This window comes from Gasterosteus aculeatus, chromosome 1 (assembly GCF_964276395.1).
Source record: "Gasterosteus aculeatus chromosome 1, fGasAcu3.hap1.1, whole genome shotgun sequence".
Classification (NCBI taxonomy): domain Eukaryota; kingdom Metazoa; phylum Chordata; class Actinopteri; order Perciformes; family Gasterosteidae; genus Gasterosteus; species Gasterosteus aculeatus.
The window spans coordinates 19014411-19035215 of NC_135688.1; the positions used below are offsets into that span (position 1 = coordinate 19014411).

The window sequence follows — 20805 nt, forward strand, 5'->3', positions numbered from 1 at the left end:
TCTGATAAAATAAGAAGACACAAGAACACCAAGGAACACGTGGATGCCTCAAACTGGATGCCTCGTATTTGACATAGTAAACATGGCCCCCCCAGCTGCACATAGGACTGCCGTGAGGAGACACAGGGGATAAAAAACACAGTCAGATAAGATAATTATCATTGTAAGATAATTGGGGCTTTTGAGTTGGCCTTGCGTGGGCATGACGAGGCTGACTTATTGTAACACCGTAGTGTCTTTAGGGGATTGGTGGGTGTTGTTGCCTCCACAGGACGAGCTGTAGGAGCGCATGCACCAGAGAGGATCACATTCCGGTAAATAGTAAATGGACTGTACTTGTATAGCGCTTTTTTTGTCTTCCGACCACTCAAAGCGCTTTAACACTACATGACATCATTCACCCATTCATACACTGATGACAGGAGAACCATACACAGTGACACCTGCCATCAGAACTAACATTCACACACTGTAGTCGCAGCTACAGGAGCAATATTGGGTTAAGTGTCTTGCCCATGGACACGTCGACATGCGGGTTAGCAGAGCCTGGGATCAAACCCACAACCCTCTGATTGGAGGACGACCGTGCTCCCCACTCACCCACAGTCGCCCACAGAAGTGGAGAGCGCAGATTTAAGCAGAGAAGACGACTAAATATTATATGATTATATATATATATATATATTACTGTATATACATACATTGGGGAGGAAAAGTATTTGATACACTGCCGATTTTGAAGGTTTTCCACTTACAAAGTAAAGGTAGTGCATGTAACTGCCAAATAATTGCCAAATATTTATTTTATCATATTCTTTAAATCATACAGTGTGATTTTCTGGATTTGTTTTAGATTCCGTCTCTCACAGTTGAAAGAGTACCTATGATAAAAATGAGACTCCCACTGTACATGCTTTGTAAGTGGGGAAACCTGCAAAATCAACAGTGTATCAAATACTTGTTCTCCCCTCTGTTTATTATCCTGACTGGCCTGTGAGGGTGACAACAAAGATTGTTATCACCTCAGTTTCATGCACTCTGGTCTCCATCAAAATGTGATGCACAGTCAGAAAGGTCCTGAATCAAACCGTCGAGAACAAATCAGCATTTCTCTCGACCTCCCCTCTGTGTTGGAGGGGAGGGGAAGGAGAGGAAGTTTCATTTTTACAATGTGCCGTCCTTCTTTTTCAGTTTTGCCTCTGGGCAAGAATAACCTGACCAGCTTTATCCTTCAGCTCTCTCTCTCTCTCTGTCTCTTACTCACTCTTGCACGCACACTAAGGATTATGGGTCCAAGGAGAGATCCACCTCTGTGAGCACCAGGAAATTAATCTATTGATTCCCCCTCCTTTCAATATTCTCTTCCACTCTCTTTTGGTCCAGAATTGGAATATGTGTGTCTGCATGAAAGGCTTTATGAAGCTGTGTGTGTGCGTGCGTGCGTGCGTATATTCAAAATTGTGAGTATGCCGGTTTTCTAATCACCATCCTGCCTCTAAGGAGGGAGATTAAAGAAGAGAGAGAGGCAGAATGGGGTAGTAGAAAGGCGGAGATGAGGGAGGGTGGCTTGATGCTGAGAGGGGTTTTTCTTTGACTCGATATATGGGGGGTAGTGAATGGGACTGAAATTGTGAAATGAGGATGAGGCATCAGCTTCTTCTTCTACGACCCTCATTTTCATATCACCCAATCAGTGCACAGAGCTCTTAGAAAGTCACTGTTCTCTCATCCCTCGCTCCATCACCTAGTATGTCCCTCCTGTCCCTCCCTGTCAATTTTTTTGTTCCTCCTGTCTCTTCTCCACCTCCATCAGCCAAATGTCACGTTTGTCCCGCTGCGTCTCCACTGGGTAAAACCTTGGGTACAGAAGTTGACAGCTGGCTTTTAGGCCGAGATCAAATCAAAAGGTTCTCTCCTGTGCTCAGACTCCGAGCTCGGCTCTCAGTCACTGCTCCAGACGGCAGGGGGGCAGATCTTACAGCGGTTTTCCGTGTCAGCTTGAGACTTTAGGAATCATTGGCTCTAGAATGGGGATGTCACACATTCCAACGGTTCCAACGGATATACAATGAATTTAACCTGTAGATGTCCACTTTACTAACAGTTGTGCCATGAGGCGATGATGAAAAAAATAAGACATTTTTGGTCCAGTTTGTTCGTAAGTTAGTAGACTTAGAAAAACACTACCAGCCCTTTTTTCCATTAGTGTGTGTGAAAGGTGGATCAGGGGCCGAGATATAACTCACTTCATTTTAGGGAATTGTGGCCTCAGTCCGTGCTTTCTTCTACTTGGAGAGTATGTTGTTGTTACTTTACATTTCTTTATTACCAGAAGGAGGGATTTTGTCATTCATGAGTGCTGCAAGTGAACACATACATTCCCACAAAGTGGGGACTTGAGTCTCCGTACAAAGGTTTGTGAGGCACAGGTGTGGTGGATGGAATAAAACCGCTATTTTTTGTGAGATCTGAGTCATCCGGTATACAGACGCTGTACCTGACACCATTATCTTGTGACCTCACTCCCCTACCTCAGTCACTTGTTCACCTCCCCTTCACCAAACACACCCACGCGTGTGTGTAGCTCCTCTAGGCCACGCTGACCTTTTCTCACTAACGATGGCCTCGCTCCTCTCTGCCGCCCGTCTCCCTTTTCATCTTTCTCTTTGTCCGACTCACTCTCTGCATTACAAGTCCTGCCAGTGTCCCTCTGGCTGTGTTCCCATTCAGGCTCCTAACGCTGAAACAACATCTAAAAAAAAAAATCCATTGAGTGAAATGTAGTTCATGCCTTTGTTTTGCTCTGTAGGCCTCGTATCATTCTCTTCACTCCTCTTTGTTGTATAAAGATGTTCATTAAAGTCAGAATGTCTCTTTTGTTCTGGAATCACTGATGAGAGTCAGACAATCCTGTAATTCCTACTAGAACCATCAGGCCGCCTTAATACTTTAAGGGTCAGCTCACTCATATTACAACAATGTGAAGGTGGACCCCAATTCACCAGGTTTTTAAAAGCCTCCTAAACGTCAGCTTCCACCTCAGCCATCAGGTTGGTCTCGCTCAGCATTCGAAGCTCGACAGAAAAAAACGTTTTGTCCAAATAATTTTACACTCCACGTTATCATGAACGAGGAAGTATAAAGGAAGCAGGTGCTTCCATCGGGTAGGAAGCGGATGGGTCCAACAAAACGATCTTTCTCCCAGGAAGCCGTTTATCTGCCATTTAGCTCGGGTAATGCAGCACTTCCCAAGTTATTTTGACCCACTATACGATATTTTCCCCAACCCAACTGAGTGGTTTCCTGTGAAAATGGAACCCCAACCAAAGCTAAAACTACCTTGTCTGCAGGGCTCAAAATCACTTCATTTAAATGCTGCGGTTTAGTGTACTTAGTAATACATTTGATATTGATCTGAGCATGAATGGAATTGATTATTGGCAAAAAAATTGTATTCTGAAAGATTCTTTTTTTGTTTTGTTACATACTATCAGTATTTATGCAGCTAAAGTTAACGTCTTTAATGTTCAAGCTCAGAAGTCAGTCACTGCTCAGACAGATTGTTTCTGCGGGAAAAAGCTTTTCTCTTTCTGCTGGTCTTGTTTTGTTTAATCTGTTACATGCAAACATTTCATTCTGTGGTGAGTTACTGTATCTATGAGACATGGTAATACGTGTGTGCCCCAACTGGTTCCATGCTTCTTTTTTATAATTAGTATTCTATTTGTCTCTTCATCTAAGCAAGGCTGCTTTCTTGTACTCCCTCCACTCATCCTACTCGCCATCCTCCATTCAACTTGTTTAGTTTGTTTTCCTCTGCAACGCTCTTTCTGTCCTTGTATATATCCAGAGGATGTGAGAATATGAAACTGAGGATATGTAGCGAGGAACTCTCACCCTGACCTTGTGTAAATTAGAAATGCATATTTTATACCTCCAGTGGAATCTCCATAAAAGCACCTTTCCAGGAATAAAATGTTTTATTTGGTCATTAAACGGGTTCCCCTGCTGTTGTATCATGGGATTATTGATGGGCTTTTCTCTCTGCTTCTCTCTCGGGTCAGTGTCTTCAGATAAGAACAAAGAATTTTTTTATTCAACAGGCCCTTCTTGGCATGCTCCCAGAAGATAATGTTTCACACGTTTATCTCTGAATGCTTGTTTGATGTCATGTATTGTGTCTGTTTATGTAGTCTTGTGTGATCATCAGATCAAGACATTTGTTCTGTCAGTTTTTTGCCATCTGCATGAAATCCTTTACTTTATAACATCACATGTTATTATCATACAAGCAGTACTATTATATTTAATCATTTGAATGTATTTGATATATATATTAGGGCTGGGCACGTTAACGCGTTATAAATGTGTTAAAGTAGCAATCCATCAACGCCGACAATGATTTCCTCATGCGTTAATGGCATTTTCTTTTTGTTAATTGTGCACATTAACAGAGGAAATGGCATTTATCGCGTGATGTATTAAGGGGATTTAACGGTTTTAAAGTATCTCCTTACCTTTCGAGCCAAATACTGTTTTAATTATGCAAGTCAAAATTGCCTTAACCAGAGTCTGTAAAAAGATACGCCGAGGAATTAGCCGTGCGCTGGCATTGGCCCGACACGGCAGATGTCGTTGTACACGTCGTTGTATAGCTGCTGTGAGAAGATAACAATACTTTACTGCAGCATAGCTTTTTGGGGGAAAGGAATTGAATTCATAGTTAAATTCCCACAAGCTGCTGTAACAACATCAATAGCTACTTTCCTCCAGATAAAAAAAATAAATAAATCACATAACATCTGCCATCCACTGCTAGACCGAAAAACAGCATGTATAGCGCTAATATTTTACATAATGTTTTCACATCTTGTTAAATAATATCAAAAATAAAAGCAACTCACCCGCTTTACTTAATTAAATCACCCTGTACACCTATCACGAAAAAACATTAAAATAACATAAAAAAACATAAAACTATTTCTGTAGTAAATAATACAATCTCAACATTATATTGAACACATCCCATATTTAAGTCCACATAAGGGGCGTGAATGTTAACTCGTTTTGAACCAGCCACCATTTAGTCTTTTAATATTAATGACTGTTTTACAAATGGCTATACTTTTACTAATTTTCTGGTTCTTCACCTAACAACAAACAAGAGTATTCACAGTAAAAGGATCCGGCACGAGAGTCTTATTTAAGATTTGAAGGACTGAATATACTTGAAATAGAATTAAGCATGAATGAAAATGCAGCTCAAGATTGAGAAAACCACAATACTGGAGTAAATATCTATATGAGAAAGGCTGTCATTTTTCATGTGAGAACAGGATTCCAGTACTAATCACCTTAAAGTTAATGAGCAAAGGAGCAAGGATTGACTAGCCAAGCTGTATGGGGGCGTTTCCAGAAGCAAATCAAAACACATTTCTCTCAGTTCAGCGCTCTGTCATTTAATAATGGAGCATAAGGTGAATGGGAACTTACAGCCATTTCACACTGCAACCCAAGTTATGTGTTGGATTAGTGCCGGCCCTTGAGCGAAATCCTGAGTCGCTCGCTTTTATACAGCTGTGGCCACTGCATTATTCACAAAGCTGTCATGGCCAGACAGAGAGGCAACACTTGAGGTCATGCTCCTCCCTAAGTCCTATGTGGCATTTGACGTTTTTCATGTCATTTTGAGGGTTGCATTATTCACACAATGAAATGACACACACTGCCATGCTGACGTAGTTAAACTGCTTTTAGCTCCCATCTTTCCCAGATTTTCTATCATGCAGGATTGTAACTTTTTCAATGGCCAATGCAAGGGTAATATAAAATAGAATATAAAGGATGACCTTCACTGTCTGTCCGCTCCAACTGCCACTACACATTTCGTTTTAGTACGTTGTAACTCAGCCTGCTTACGAATACACCAAGAAGCTGAGTTAGGCGTTCAAGACCTTTCATACAGCTTTGGGAAGCACAAGTAAATGTGATAGACGTAACAAAACGTCAAGTTTATTTTTTAAAGCCGGCAAAATTTGAAAAGCAGGACTATGCAAGAGCCTTTGATCCTAAAGAAGCAACTAACAGGAAGTGGTTTGAGGGCCTAGCTGGAATTGTTCACTCCAAAAGAAAAATAGATTTCATAGATATGGATAAAAAAAAATGTATTTCATCTAAGAAAGAAAAATTCAGTACACTTGGTGGAATAACAAACCATGAACCTCCAGTTATTGTAGTTTGTGTTTGATTAACTTGTAGTCCAGAAGCCCAAGTTGGTTATTCTTTCGGATTTGACAAAGACATCATACAAGTGCTTAGGCATGCTGAGTCGCACTACCACACCATGTGTAATAATGCAACGGTCAAAATGAGGAATTCCCCATTGACAAACCTTTTTGGGGGATGAGCGAAAAAGCATATTTCATTAACAAAATATAACAGACTTTATTAGTAAAAGTATTAACCTTGTTAAGTTGTACTCCTGCTGGTGCTTCACAAACATCTAACTAACTGAAAACAAAAGTGACCAAGTTATGGAGCTACTCTACCAGTTCTCCCTGTGTATCATTTGTCCTTCCGCTCAGTTTTTCTTTTCGAGGTTTAACTTGTAGATTTGCTCTTAGCATGAAATGAGCACAATCTCCTAACAGCCGGTTTGTGGTGGCGGCAATTAAAAGCATTCAAATAATGTGCCGCTAGTTTCGCTTGACTCGTAGTGGCTGAGACATAAGTTACCTCAGCAACCACACAGGCAACAAATAGTTTGTTGTGTGTGTGTGTGTGTGTGTGTGTGTGTGTGTGTGTGTGTGTGTGTGTGTGTGTGTGTGTGTGTGTGTGTGCAAAAGAGAGGGAGATACTGGAGCCTTTATTCCACCATTGCTGTGACCCAGAACTCTGCTACACTTATAGACCAGACCTCCATAATACCTGGTGTGTCTCTCTTTATTGCATAGAAAGACACAACCACATACACACACACACGCCCTGTGGGTGGGGCTCAGCCTTATAATTCCATTTCTTGTCTCGTCACCTCCAGTGTTGATAAATAGGTACGGCCTACAGCGGCTGACACCTGAATAATATATAGCCCACACACACACACACACACACACACACACACACACACGCATATAGGTCATGCACACATCCAGAGCTACAGCACACACAAAGGACACACACAAACCTGCAGGGAAACACAAGCGTCGAGAGAATACAGGTGTCCACACATATACAAAGACATGAAGGAGCTCTTAGATGTGTGGTGGATTGCAGGCAGAGGGCACGGGGTTGGTGATGGAGGGCAGCGGACCCCTAGAGGTCGCCAGCACCGTGAATCTGATTACTCAACACGTTTAAAGCTTCAGAAAACAGTATTAACAGACACAGCGCCGGGCCTTTGGCTGCAGCTTGACTACTAGCAGATGTCTGTGGACAGTTTTGTAATTGAATCTCACTTTTGTACAATATCCTCCAAATATATGAATGTGTGTAAAAAAAATTCTTCCTCTTAAACCAGGACATGGCATTATGTCCAGCAAGACTCCTGCATGTTTGTTTTCTTCCACCTGAGTGTGTGTGTGTGTGTGTCACACGGTGGATGAGTGGGTCCTTGGGTGGCCTTGTTCACGATAACATCCCTCAGAACACTCTGTCTTTGTTCTCTTTTTATCGCAGTTTTTCTACAAGCCGTTCCCTCGTCTTTTCCCCAGTACAATGTGAGCTCAAATTAGTTAAGGAATCAGGGCTGACGCGTGATCCTCTTAACGTTGGCACGGCTAAAGCCCTCCCTGCTGGTTTTCAACCTGAACAGCCACACAGCGGCTTTATTCCGAATTCTAAAGGCTGATACCTCGTTTCCTGTCATGGTGAAGACGGACCCGACTGATAATTACCATACTAGCGTTCTGACAATGGAGACGCCGTCCATCTTATTTGAATCGTTCCATAAAGCACCATCCCACGCGTAGGTTGACAATGATAATAGCCGAAACACGAGTAGAGCAGAGAGCTGCAGGTGCGTCTCCCCCCCCCGAAGATCATCATTTTTAATCTGACATTAAACATGTCCTATTGTGATGCTGGCAGGTCCTTCACTCACCGTCCATATGGAGTCTTGTTTTCAACAATGAGAGATGTGTCGTACACAGCCAGGGGACCAGAGTGGAACAGGAACAATGTGCTGCTCGAGGTCGATTTATTTGGATCAATTGTTGACTCTCGTCTCCTCTCTTGTGTGTTTGTCCTTTCTGTCTGTGTCGTGTCTTATCTTCCCCTCCTTCCTCTGCCTCCTCAGCTGCGACACATCTATATTTTCACACCCCCAACTCCTTTTCCAAATGTCTTTTTCTCACCTCGTACCCCCCTCATCACTTCTCTCCTCAGTGCCTTCTCCTTTGTCGGCCTTCATTCACGTCATTCACCATCTTCTCATAGGCTCTTTAATCCCACTCTACCTCGTTCCTTTTCATTCTCAAGTTGAAATTGAAATTGCGGCAGCGTCCCAAGTTGCCTCATCTCTTCTGCTCCGTGTCGCTTTCTTCTGTGGGTGTATTCTCTCAACTTCTGTGGTGGAAGATTTTGCACAGACAATCGTTAAGTAAGAATCAAAGGCTCTGAGTCAAGTATGTCTTTTCTCCGTTTATTTCCTTGCAAGGGAAAAAGGGTCACAACAGCTACGTGGTCAGTAGACTGTCAAGAACCTCCTTTTCTTCCCAACACATCGAGGCAGTTCTTATACCTAAACTTAGATTTCGGTGGCGTCAACAGAAACCGTTAACCATCTTGTTGAGTCTCTACAGCCAGGGTACTGGGAACACCTTGTCCATGTGAGACACATCAGTTCTTTGACCGCGTCCTTGCTCTCCCAACATGCTAAAACAAAGGTGGTCATAGACATAACAAACACTTTGTTCCGTCTCTACAGCTATGCCGCTGGAAACATCTAATCCAAGTGGGAGACATCAGTTCGTATGTCAGGGCCTTTGTGACCTAAGCACTTGCAACTAATAAACTGGTTATACAAATGAAGCATCTAAAAGGGTCACATATCATTTTCCCATTACATTCCACTCTTTTGATTACATAATAATCACAAACTATGCAATCAATTTAGATTGACTACTCTAAAAATTCACTAGCTGATATCTACCACATCAAATATCACAAAACATGAACATCTGGACATCGCTCACAAAACTTTTCCTGCCACAGAACAAAAACTCCCTAAAAAAACCCTCCGAAATGGGAAAATAGGAAGAAATCTGTTAGGAGAGGATAAAGACTGGAAACCTTCTCACAGGATTTGAGCGTTACACCCCAGATGTCATGTGTACAGTATTGAAATAAAAAAGAAATGAGAACATGTTTAAATCACAATACCAGAACTTGATCCCCTTTCACACAATACACATATAGAATATTGTGGAAAGGTCATTATATCAATCATATTTACGTTACATACTAATAAATGCAGGGATAAAAGCTGTTTTTGTGAGAATGTTATTTCTCATTGTTTTAGCAAGCTACTGTGAAACAAAAAACATGTAGAACACCAGGAATGCACACAGACAGTGTGTCACTATGTCACTATGCGTACGTGTCGAAGTCGTAAGTGTTCAGCTCGTCAAGGGAGTCCGAGTCACTGTTGGGGTTATCGTCAGAGTCGTTCCATGATAAGAGAGAACCACTCTTTAGATAGCTGATTACAAAATCTCAAAAACCGTAGTGACACAAACGACTACTGTGTCTATGTGGAGGGGTCCTGGCCGTGTTCTTCTTCTTGTGTTGGTCCGCAGGTACACGTTGGGATGTGGAGTCTGCCAACCTTCTTTCTTGTGAGGCACCCGCGTTGTAGACAGTCAACACAGATCACAATGCACTGTGTGTCTGTCGGTCAACTGCCCGTCCGTGGTCACTGGATCGGTGGTGTCGGTTGATTGACACTTGTTGTGGAGGTAGGGTCGCCTGAGCCCACTGCTGGTACTGGATCTGGAACCTTCTTGCAATGGGATGCGTGGACCCAAGTTGCTCTTTCAGCTACCTTGACCGCTGTTTGGGTGACCAGGAGAATCTGGAATGGACCCTGCCACCGTTTAGCTTTCCAACTTTTCCTCCTGAAGTCCTTCACCACCACGAAGTCACCTGGTTGCAGTCGGTGTAGTGGACCCGTTGCTTCTCTTGGAAGTGCAGCTACAACCTGTTTTCTTACATCAGACAAAGTGGAAGACAGTCGAATGCAATAGGTTAACATGTCATTCTCGCACATTGTGGTGGAAGGGAGTGGTGTTCCTGGAGCTTCCACACCTATATGGGGAGGAACTGCGAAAAGGATTTCAAATGGGCTTAGGTTGCTGCGTGTTCGTTTCCTCATCCGCATGTACATCAGAACCAAGGGCAGTGCTTTTGTCCACGGTAGACCTGTGTCTGTGCAACATTTGGCCAGTTTTGTTTTCAATGTTCCATTTTCTCTCTCTACCGCTCCTCCACTAGCTGGGTGGTATGCGCAGTGTGTTTTTAAGTCAATACCCAGGTATGCACTTAATTCTGTGATTGCTTGGTTGACAAAATGTGAACCATTGTCGCTAGAAATTTTGCTTGGGATTCCCCAGCGGGGAATGATCTCTGAAATCAAGGCTTTAGCCACTGTGGAGGCTGTCTGCTTACTGGAGGGAAACACCTCAACCCATTTGGACCACATGTCTACCATTACAAGACAGTGTTTCTTACCTTCCGATGGGGAGAGTTCCACAAAATCCATCATTACATGTTCAAACGGTCTTGCGTAAGCTGCAAAGCCTTTTGTGAACCATGTTGCATCAATGATACTTAACATTCCCCCTTTTGACACATGGTCTAACCCATGAGTCAATTTCGCATAGTGAGGGAAGAAATGTTTAGGTAAGCATGGATTACCATTCGGACCATACCAGATGCCGTCTATGAATTTGGAGCCTGAGGAGGACCAAAAACGTCTCTCATCTGAAGTAGAGAGGGACTGCACGGCTGCAAGAGAGGAGGGAAGAGAACACATGGCAGGAACTGGGCGTGATGGTTTGGGAAGAGGACGTCTAGCAGCCGCTTTTGCAGCTAAGTCTGCTCGCTCATTCCCCTTTGCGATGTCGCCTGTGCCGGATGTGTGCGCTGCACATTTACAAACGGCAATAGCTGTGGGCAACAAAATGGCATCCAATAGTTCTGCTATCAGAGTGTGGTGTAACACTGGTTTGCCATCCGATTTGAGAAAATTTCTGTGTCTCCACAGCGCGCCGAAATCATGAACCACGCCAAAAGCGTATCTGGAATCAGTGTGAATGGTTGTCGTTTTATCCTTAGCTAGTTTACAAGCTTCTGTTAGTGCGATTAATTCTGCTGCTTGGGCTGAGAGGTGACATGGAAGAGGGCCGGAACACAGAACAGTTGAGTCTGAAACCACAGAGAAACCCACAAGATTAGAACCAGTCAGGGGATCCCGTGAAGCAGATCCGTCAACATACATTACTATGTCACTGTTGAGCAGAGGTGTGTCTGCGAGGTCTGGTCGAGGTGTGCACTGAGCTTCCAGCTCAGCCAAACAATTATGCTCCTCTCCATCCTCCGGAGTGGGGAGAAGAGATGCAGGATTGAGGACATTGCAGCGTTTTACTGTAACATTCGGCATGTCTAGGAGACATGTGTGATATCGAAGGTAACGCGCTGCAGATAAATGAGACGACTTCTGTTCGAGAAGAATCAGTGAAACCGAATGTGGAACCAATAATGTTAGCGTAGCATAGCCTACAATGTCACGAGAGGCTGTAAGAGCCTTTTCAGCAGCTGCCACAGCTCGAAGGCACTGTGGTAAGCCTGCTGCTACCGGATCGAGTTTTGCAGAGAAATAAGCGACTGGTCGTAGTTTATCGCCATGGGATTGTAGGAGCACTGATGTCATACATCCAGAACGTTCGGCAACGGTTTGTGTGAACGGTTTGTGAGGATCAGGAAGACCCAAAGTCGGAGGAACTTGTAACGCGCATTTCATGTCCGTGAAAGCTTGAGAGGCTGCAGGGAGCCACTGAATTTTATCATGCGCGCTGAGATTTTTCCCATGTATCAATGCGGACAGAGGTTGCTCGAGTTGGGAGTAATTTGGAATAAATGACCTACAGTAGGAACACATTCCCAAAAATGACATCATCTGTTTCTTGGTTTGTGGTTTTGGAAGTGTTACAATTGAGGCGATGCGTTTTGGTGATAGTGTCTTCCCTTCACCGGAAATGTTATGGCCTAGGAAATGAACGTTTTGTGAAACAAACTGTAGTTTGGATAGGCTGGCCTTGTGTCCTTCCGCTGCTAAGTGTTGAAGCAATTTGAGTGTGTCCTGTTCACACTGCTTTTGTGTTGGAGCTGCAATTAAACAGTCATCAACATACTGCAAAAGAGCTGTTCCTGGAGACAAAGTGAGGCTCTCCAAACTTTCCCTGAGTGCCTCGTTGTAGATCGTAGGTGATTCTGTGTAGCCCTGACACAAGCGTGTGAAAGTGTAAGGCTTGCCATTGAAATTAAACGCAAACCAAAACTGACTGTCAATGTCCACAGGGACACTGAAAAAAGCATTTGAGAGGTCAACCACGGAAAACCATCGAGCATCAGGTGGAACCTGTGCCATAATGGTGTAAGGGTTGGGAACATTTGGGGCTCGTGCGTGGACGGCTGCATTAACTGCTTTTAGGTCCTGCACGAAGCGCCACTCAGTTGGTTTGCCTGCATCTCTGATCTTTTTAACTGGAAAAATAGGTGTTCTTACCGGCGAGTCAGGACATGGAACAATGACTCCGGCCTTTAAGAGGGAGTTGAACACCGGTGTTATACCGTCAATGGCCTCTTGGCGCAGTGGGTATTGATGTTTGTGGGGACGGAAGTCTGATCGAGGAGTGATGACCACAGGTTGACATTTTTTGATGAGTCCCACGTCATATTTATGCGCTGCCCACAAGGTGTCTGGAACAGAACTGAGGGCAGGAGAAATAGAGGAGACATTAGTTAAAAATGTATCAGTGTGTGTGTCAGAAAATATGTTATTTTCATCCATGACATAAACAGATCTGAGAGCAGGTGTGCAAAATGCGAATGGCTGTTTAAAGAAGCCTGTCGACGGAGAGCGCATCACAAGTGGATCTGGTGTAGCCTCCCAATCTGCCAATGCCTCGCACGCTGCGACAAAAGGTCCCAAATCTCTCCATTGGTCTGTTGCTGCTTTAGACAAGGAGATGTGTGGGAAAGAAGAGTCCACATCAAAGAGGTGCTGCTGAGAGGGGGTGAGAGAAACGGACACAGCACATTTAAGTGTGGACCAAAACAATGTCATACATGCAATTTGATCATTCAGATCCTGTAGAAATAATGCATCATATTGCTTATCTGGCCCATGTGACACATGAGCTGTGCAGTGGAGATATGAAGCATCCATGCACTCTGCCTCAGGCTGGACGCGTGATGCTGCCAGGTGGGACAGTTCTGATTGTGAGTCAACCGGAAGCCACCACTGGTACACAAACATTGGATCACTTATAACTGTATTTGCCATCTGGTCAATGGCTCTGCTTCTCACCACTTGCAACCCTGTAGGAGTGGAGATGAGGCTAATGCCGAAAGAACACATGAGGTCTCTGCCCATTAGATTAATGGGACAGCAAGAGGACAGCAAAAAGGAATGTTTTACTGTGATGTCTGGTTCAGGGTCAGTTGAGTCAGTGTGTGTACTGGTCATAGGTGCCGTAAATCTCTCTACAATAGTCATCCCTGAAGCTCCTTGTGAGAAAACCTGTTTTCCACTAAGTTTCTGACCTGGAAAATACTTCTGTTGTATTACAGAATGTGTAGCCCCCGAATCAACCAAAAACGATAAAAGTTTCCCTTGAATTTTCACCATAGTGGTGGGCATATTTTCAAATGATTTTCCTGAAAACTTTGCATATGTGTGTTTAAGTGAAAGCTTTTGTTGTGTTCTCAATTGCTCTGTGATGTCCACGAGAGCTTGTTGTTGCTCCGGTGTGTGTGTGTGAGTGTGCGTGTGCGTGCAGGGAGTTAGTGCAGAAAGCGTTTCTTCATTGCAGGCTGCGGTGTGTGTGTGTTTTACTTCCCTTATCATGTGAGGCCTCAGCGTGGTTGCCGTCTCCCCCTCACATGCAGCCTCCTCCCCCTCCGCCTCACGTCAATCGGAATGTGCGTTGCCACCCCTTCCTCGTCTGGCCAGTCCACGCCCCCATCCTCTACGAGGTGCATTTTGTGGACATTCTCTGTGCCAATGTCCCTGTTCGCCACAGCGGAAACACGTATCATAGTCATTGGGTGGAGACAGCTGTGATCCCTCCTGGTTCCAGGAGGAGCGTCCCCTCGTCATATCCCGACCACGCCCCCTGAATCCGCCCCGTTGGTTGGGATCCCGTGGGCGGTCGTTTCTGGCAAGTTGAGTGACAGCTTGGAGCATAGTCAGTTGGGCGAGTTCAATCTGACGTGACCGCCTTTTCCCCTCGTGGTCAGTTCTCTCCATGTCCATGGATTGCGCATGCGCAGCATGTTTCTTTACATCCGCGAGTCGCGAGTCTTCCCGAGTGCTGTATTGGCGGGAGATGAGCCATTGCAGCTCTAATGTCCGTATCAGTCCAAGGCCGGAAAACAAGTATGGGACCTGAGTGTCCTGGTACTTGAATCATTGGGGTTTGGAGCACAGATTTTGCATCCGGGGGAACTCCCTCTGGGTCGAAAGAGGGGGAAACAACATCTGATGTAGATGGTTGCTCTGCAATCAGTTTGTTGATGGCAGAAGTGTCCCCTCCGGTTGCTCCTGGAGAGCGAGAGCGAGTGAGGAGAGCAGCCTGTCTCTTTTCCTCCTCTTCGCCGAGGAGTCGTTCCTGTGCTGCTTTCACTGCCGCTTCCTTTTCCTCCCTCTGCCGGGTGTAGTGAACTTTGATATGTGCTCCTGCAGATGGAGGTTGCTGGTTCGCAGATGAAGCAGGGTACGGTGGTGGGCATGTGTTGAGGAGAGGGCCGCCAGCCCCTGTGAGACTCGGATACAAGGGAGAAGAAGCACATCGGTCATTTTGTTCAATAACATTTGGATCTGGTTTTTCAACCAATGTGGTTTTTGCGCATGTCAATTCTTTAGCCATTTGTTTCCTTTCTCTACATTCACATTCATCCTCCCACCATTTTAACCATTTACTTTGTTTCTCAATGTTCTCCAAGTCTTTGCCTTTTATCACCCTCTGAGTTTTTATACCCTTCTCTTTTGCCTCTAAGCCTGTTCGTAACATGTTCAGTTTTATTCTACTGAAAGAACCATTTGCAGGGAACCCAAAATCTTTTGACCACTCGGGCAAAAACTCTAGAGATTGATCTCCATATTTCCTTCTCATCAGATCCACAATGGGTCCCTCCGGAGAACCCATTTCCTTTTTACCTTTACCGTGTACACCACCCATCTTTCAGGCGTGGTGAAGTATACTTTTTATTACTTAAAATATAGTCGTCACTATAAGTCTTGATTTTCTTTTACGTAGGAAAAATACAAGTTAAAACCCAACCAGAACTATTGGTTAATAAATATAGGTCAAGGGCGCAAATATCTGTTTTCAGATTACTGTCCGAAAACCCCGATATTGTTCCTGTCTTCCTGTTAGGTCAAGGGCTGAGATTTTGCGATTCCAGTGAACTCTCAAAATCCCTCCTATCTTCCCCTTCGGTCAAGGGTCACAATTGTCAATTGCCCCTGTCTTCCCCTTTGGTCAAGGGTCACAATTATGCGTTTTCAGAGTGTTAGTCTGAATACAATCGTAATACGCAAATTGCTCCCTGTCTTCCCCCTTTTGGTCAAGGGTCACAATAATGCGATTTTCAGATAGTTAGTCTGAATACAATCGTAAATGTGCACATTGCTCCCTGTCTTCCTCAGTAAAAAGTTGGATGCTGATGAACCGGAAATACTGTACAATTACTCTTATAATTTTATACACATTTTTCAAATAACCGGATAAAAAGACAAGTTATCATCATTAGAAGCCCAATCAAATAACCGAAATTTGGATTTTCTAAGAAGAGAGAAAAAAAATCCTAAAGTACTAAATACCCGTCTTTGTAATCTGTTATCACCCGTTATAATTCAGGAAGCCCCGTTTGAAAATCAGAATATCAACTTCTTACCCGATTCGTGTGAAAATCTTCCTCATCGGATCGTGTTGAAGCCAATCAGGTCTCTTTTGGTCACCGGTCCCCTCTCTCTGAGTGTGATGAGGTATAGGGCAGAATCACGTTTGGTGGATCCTGAAGTGGCCCCTTCCCGGACGTCCTCGGAGTCCCGACGGAGCTTCAAACGATCCCACTTCTGACACCAAATTGTGGTGGAAGATTTTGCACAGACAATCGTTAAGTAAGAATCAAAGGCTCTGAGTCAAGTATGTCTTTTCTCCGTTTATTTCCTTGCAAGGGAAAAAGGGTCACAACAGCTACGTGGTCAGTAGACTGTCAAGAACCTCCTTTTCTTCCCAACACATCGAGGCAGTTCTTATACCTAAACTTAGATTTCGGTGGCGTCAACAGAAACCGTTAACCATCTTGTTGAGTCTCTACAGCCAGGGTACTGGGAACACCTTGTCCATGTGAGACACATCAGTTCTTTGACCGCGTCCTTGCTCTCCCAACATGCTAAAACAAAGGTGGTCATAGACATAACAAACACTTTGTTCCGTCTCTACAGCTATGCCGCTGGAAACATCTAATCCAAGTGGGAGACATCAGTTCGTATGTCAGGGCCTTTGTGACCTAAGCACTTGCAACTAATAAACTGGTTATACAAATGAAGCATCTAAAAGGGTCACATATCATTTTCCCATTACACTTCAGTTTTCTACAACAAATTCAATCTTAAACCGAACCATTTTATTAATACTAAACATGTCCACATGAGGGTTATCAGATATTGATTAGATAGGAATCGACGGAGACAGAACGATAAGGGACAGAAGCAGGTTTAGTTTTCACGGTTCATTTTGAATGAGAAGGATGCAAACAACATTAAAGTCATTTTTACCCTTTTTTTTATTAAAATTGGTTGGATTTTTAGTCAATATTAACCTCTTCAAGTAGTGGAGTAATGCCACTCATGTCATGCTCATAACAGAAGATCAATCAAACGTGGCGCCCTTGAAATAGACTTGGAACATTAGTAAAAAACGTAAGCGATTTGGCAGAAGTGCACATAGGGTGCAGGTTGGCAGGTGTCAGAGTTCCAGGCTCCTCTGCCTGAGAGGCCCGGTTGTCTGAACGTGGCTGCGAGTACAAGTAACACTCAAAAGTTGTTCTGAAAGTTTGGACAACAGCAGAGGGAAAATTCCATCCCACACAACAATAGAATAGGTCTTTTCCACAATTTGGTACTCGTGAAGTTATTGCACGGCTCAAGGACTGAATTGCTTGGGCATTTGTAGGAGACGTATTTCTCAGTGCCTCCGTCGGTCGCGTTCCGTGCACAGCGGCAGGGCTCTCCGCCCTCCTCCCCCGGCTCGGAATAATTGCAGTAGTCACAAAGAGAAAACATAGACTTCTGCTCCTGTAGTTAAGCTCCATGGCTGTAATTACTGGAACATTAATAATGTACTCTCAGGACAGAACAAGAAAAACGTGCACGAGATAAGTGCTACGAGGAATTCATCGGACCTCTGCAGTCTGTGCTTCCTCGGCTGCAGTCAGAGCAGACAAACCCCTCCGCCTCGACAGGAAACCTGCCCGCTCAGCGGGTGGCGGGTCCGAGCATGCGTGATTCATTTCCACCAGTTAAGAAACACTTATCTAAGCTATATGGTCCAATTGCAGATGGCTCCAGACTTCTTGACCATGACCTTTGTCTCCTACAGATGATGGCGTCCTCACGGCGTCGGTCACAGCGTCGTTGTTTTGTCACAAACCCGACCATCATGTTTTTGTGTGTGTTCCTCTCATTCAGGATGATCCCAGCCAACCACAAGTACTTCCTGCTGAGCGACCTAGCGTCATCGCGGGAGTACGAGCTGTGTGTCCTGGCCGTCTACGATGACGGCATCACCGCTCTGACCGGCACCAAGCTGGTGGGCTGCGTGTCCTTCTCCACGGAGACGGAGTACGGCCGCTGCCACTCCATACGAGACCAGGTAAGTGCGTTACTCACCGAGCAGCGACAAACAAATGTATTTTCCCAAACCTCCCAATTTGGTAATGGAGACAGTGTTCGATAGTGTCGTCCCTATTATCGTGGTGCTTGAAGAGTCTTTCACACAGTGCTCAGCGGTTTATGTTTTACTGAGGTTTCATTTAGTCTTTCTTCAGTTATTGAGAGTTTAAAAAAAACAAAGCAAATCTCTCTAAATAAGACATTCCAATTGTTTTAGTATTTTTTATTTTAGTTATTTAAATTGAAGCTTTCTGTAATCACGCCAAATGGGAACGTTGTAATGTTGTAATTTCATAGATGGTTAAATATGCATTTTTATGGAACGGCAGTTTACTGAAGTTTTATCTATTCTGAGCCTGTTGTTCAGAATAAACTTGTGTTTCTTTGGTCAAGGACGGACTTAAATAGCTCTCAATAGCTTTAATTAAGGTAAAGCGTGTTGGTTTTGGGTCATTCTTTTAGTCTGTTTGATTTTTGGATGTTATGGTGTTGATAAATCATCTCAGTGAGAGGCGAGGTTGCACTGTATGATCTGCCCACTGGTCTAACTATCCCTCTGGATTTACTTGTCCAGTTCCTGGGAGGTACCATGATCATCATCATCGGAGGGATCATCGTTGCCTCTGTCCTTGTCTTCATCTTCATCCTCCTGATGAAGTACAAGCTGCACAGTAACCACTACAAGCAGAAAGCCGCCGCGCGCCACGCCAACGTCTGCTCCCAGACCAACGGAGGAGGGGGAGGAGGAGGAGCCAACGCCCTGCCACCATCCTCCTCCTCGGCAGGCCAGGGTAAGTGGAGGACAAACGGGGGGGGAACCAAATATGTGACTTGTCTTAACGATGCCCCTCCTTCTCTTCGTCCTCTAGGTGGAGGCACTAATAAAAACTCCCAACCGTCATCGTCCACAGAGGGGATGGGAGGAGCTTCGCTTCGAGGGACGACCGTAGTAGACTTAAATCCCACCCACGACGATGACGTCATCTCCCAATAACACACAAGATTCTGTCAGTCAAAAACACAACTCACCAATCTCTGAGCCCAAACCAATACTCCATCGCCGCGCCCACTTTTTCTTTTCTTCTTTTTGTTGGCGTCTCAAGCCGAACTCCGCTTAACGCCGAGGAGACACTCTTTTCATTGGTGAGTAGCTGCTTGCGGGCGAGTACGAGGTGGGGGAAGGGAGGATGACCAGTGATATTCAACAGCAGCAGAATATCAGCACCTGTAGGGTCAGGTGATGTGGTCCGGCCCACTGTTCTGGTCATCAGCGTGTGCTCGCAGACACTTAACAAGCACCTTGCAATTTTTTTTTGATGCTGCTGCTGCCATTAGTAATGAATTCAGTTAAATAGGGTACACAGCAGTGCAGAGAGCGAGAACGCGAGAGGGAGAGTTTCATTTGAAGTTTGTTTGAAATTGAAATCTGAAGCAGACGGGCACTGAGAGAGGAAGGGACAGAGAGGGTCGGCAGTGGGCAGCTTCAGTAAACCATGCGCACAAAGTTCATTGAACCTGCGCCGCTGAGAGCCGTCTGATCATTCCTCCATCAGAAAAACACGCTTTAATGAACAGTCCCTCACCCGGCGCGCACACACACACACACACACAGTCTGTGTGGGTGTTGCTGGTACGCAGGTTGAATACAATAGGCACTCACCATTAAATCTATCTATGCATCACACACACAGATGTATCTTGTACCAATCACCTATAGAACTTGTGAGGAATAAATCACCATGACATCGATACCTAGGAGATTAACTCATACCTACATCACAGATAGTAGTCATTGAATCCATTTATTATCCATTATTTAGGAAGTATCTCTACTGGTATTTGCTTCATTAATTTGAATGAAGCGTAGCCACTTGTGCCCAAGTAGTAATACTGTAAATGCCACTAGTTTCTGAGCCATTGTGTTTTTGAATTTCAAAATCATGCCTCCATTTGTATTATTTGTGGTTTGAGACTACAATACTCATGAGCCACCATTGCTGTGAAGAAGCCACTCGTAGACATGAATCGGAGCTTATGAATCCACTGCATTGTTTCAAAAGCTGAAGCCCATTTTGAAGGTGAATTTATCTCATCATCGTCACCATTATCATCACCACAATAGTGCTCAAAGAAGAGCAGGTCTTTTATCATATTCACTCCCAGAGCTGGGCGACCCTGTGGCCTTTTGTTGTTGCCAAAACCATTTACCTCACCTCACGTTATTAACACACGAGAGAAAATTGGGTCACCAGATTGTTTATAATTCTCAGGCCTTGTAAAATCTTTAATCGGACAGTAAGTAGAATGGGGATGATGCTTGTGATTTGACATTAGTAATACTAAGCTGAGTCTCGAGGTAACTTTGGGAATACAACCTCTAACGTAACCAGTAGTGTGAGTAAATTCACAGCTCTGCCCAAACTTGAGTTTCCTTGATTTTTCGGGGAGCACGAGGAGAAGTTCTGTGTAGGAATTTAAATGTTTACTGGGTTGATACTTGAAATCACTTCAAAGCGGGAATGTGACTATTCAGAGTCCCCCTCCCCCATAGACAAACACATTATCTCCACTACTTCTTCTGCCTCCTTGTTTTGATGCATTCCTTCTCTTCTTCTTTCATAACTCAC

General features: G+C 44.3%; 1 protein-coding gene and 1 long non-coding RNA gene across 3 annotated transcripts in view; one reads left to right on the plus strand and one right to left on the minus strand.

Annotated features, from left to right (window-relative positions):
- The window catches only part of LOC120833097 (leucine-rich repeat and fibronectin type III domain-containing protein 1-like protein), a 278724-nt gene that overhangs the window by 247231 nt on the left and 10688 nt on the right, over window positions 1-20805 (plus strand). For both annotated transcript variants that reach the window (XM_040200055.2, XM_040200217.2), the window contains 3 exons: window positions 17975-18158; window positions 18753-18969; window positions 19048-19321. In XM_040200055.2, the coding sequence (XP_040055989.1) occupies window positions 17975-18158; window positions 18753-18969; window positions 19048-19172 (526 nt within the window). In that variant the 3' untranslated portion in view covers window positions 19173-19321. The remainder of the gene's footprint in view (window positions 1-17974; window positions 18159-18752; window positions 18970-19047; window positions 19322-20805) is intronic.
- Window positions 8625-14926, minus strand: LOC144404597 (uncharacterized). Its single transcript, XR_013466543.1, has 3 exons — window positions 13145-14926; window positions 12782-12986; window positions 8625-10202 (listed from the first exon to the last, which is right to left on the minus strand). It is a non-coding gene; the product is annotated as an uncharacterized LOC144404597 (long non-coding RNA).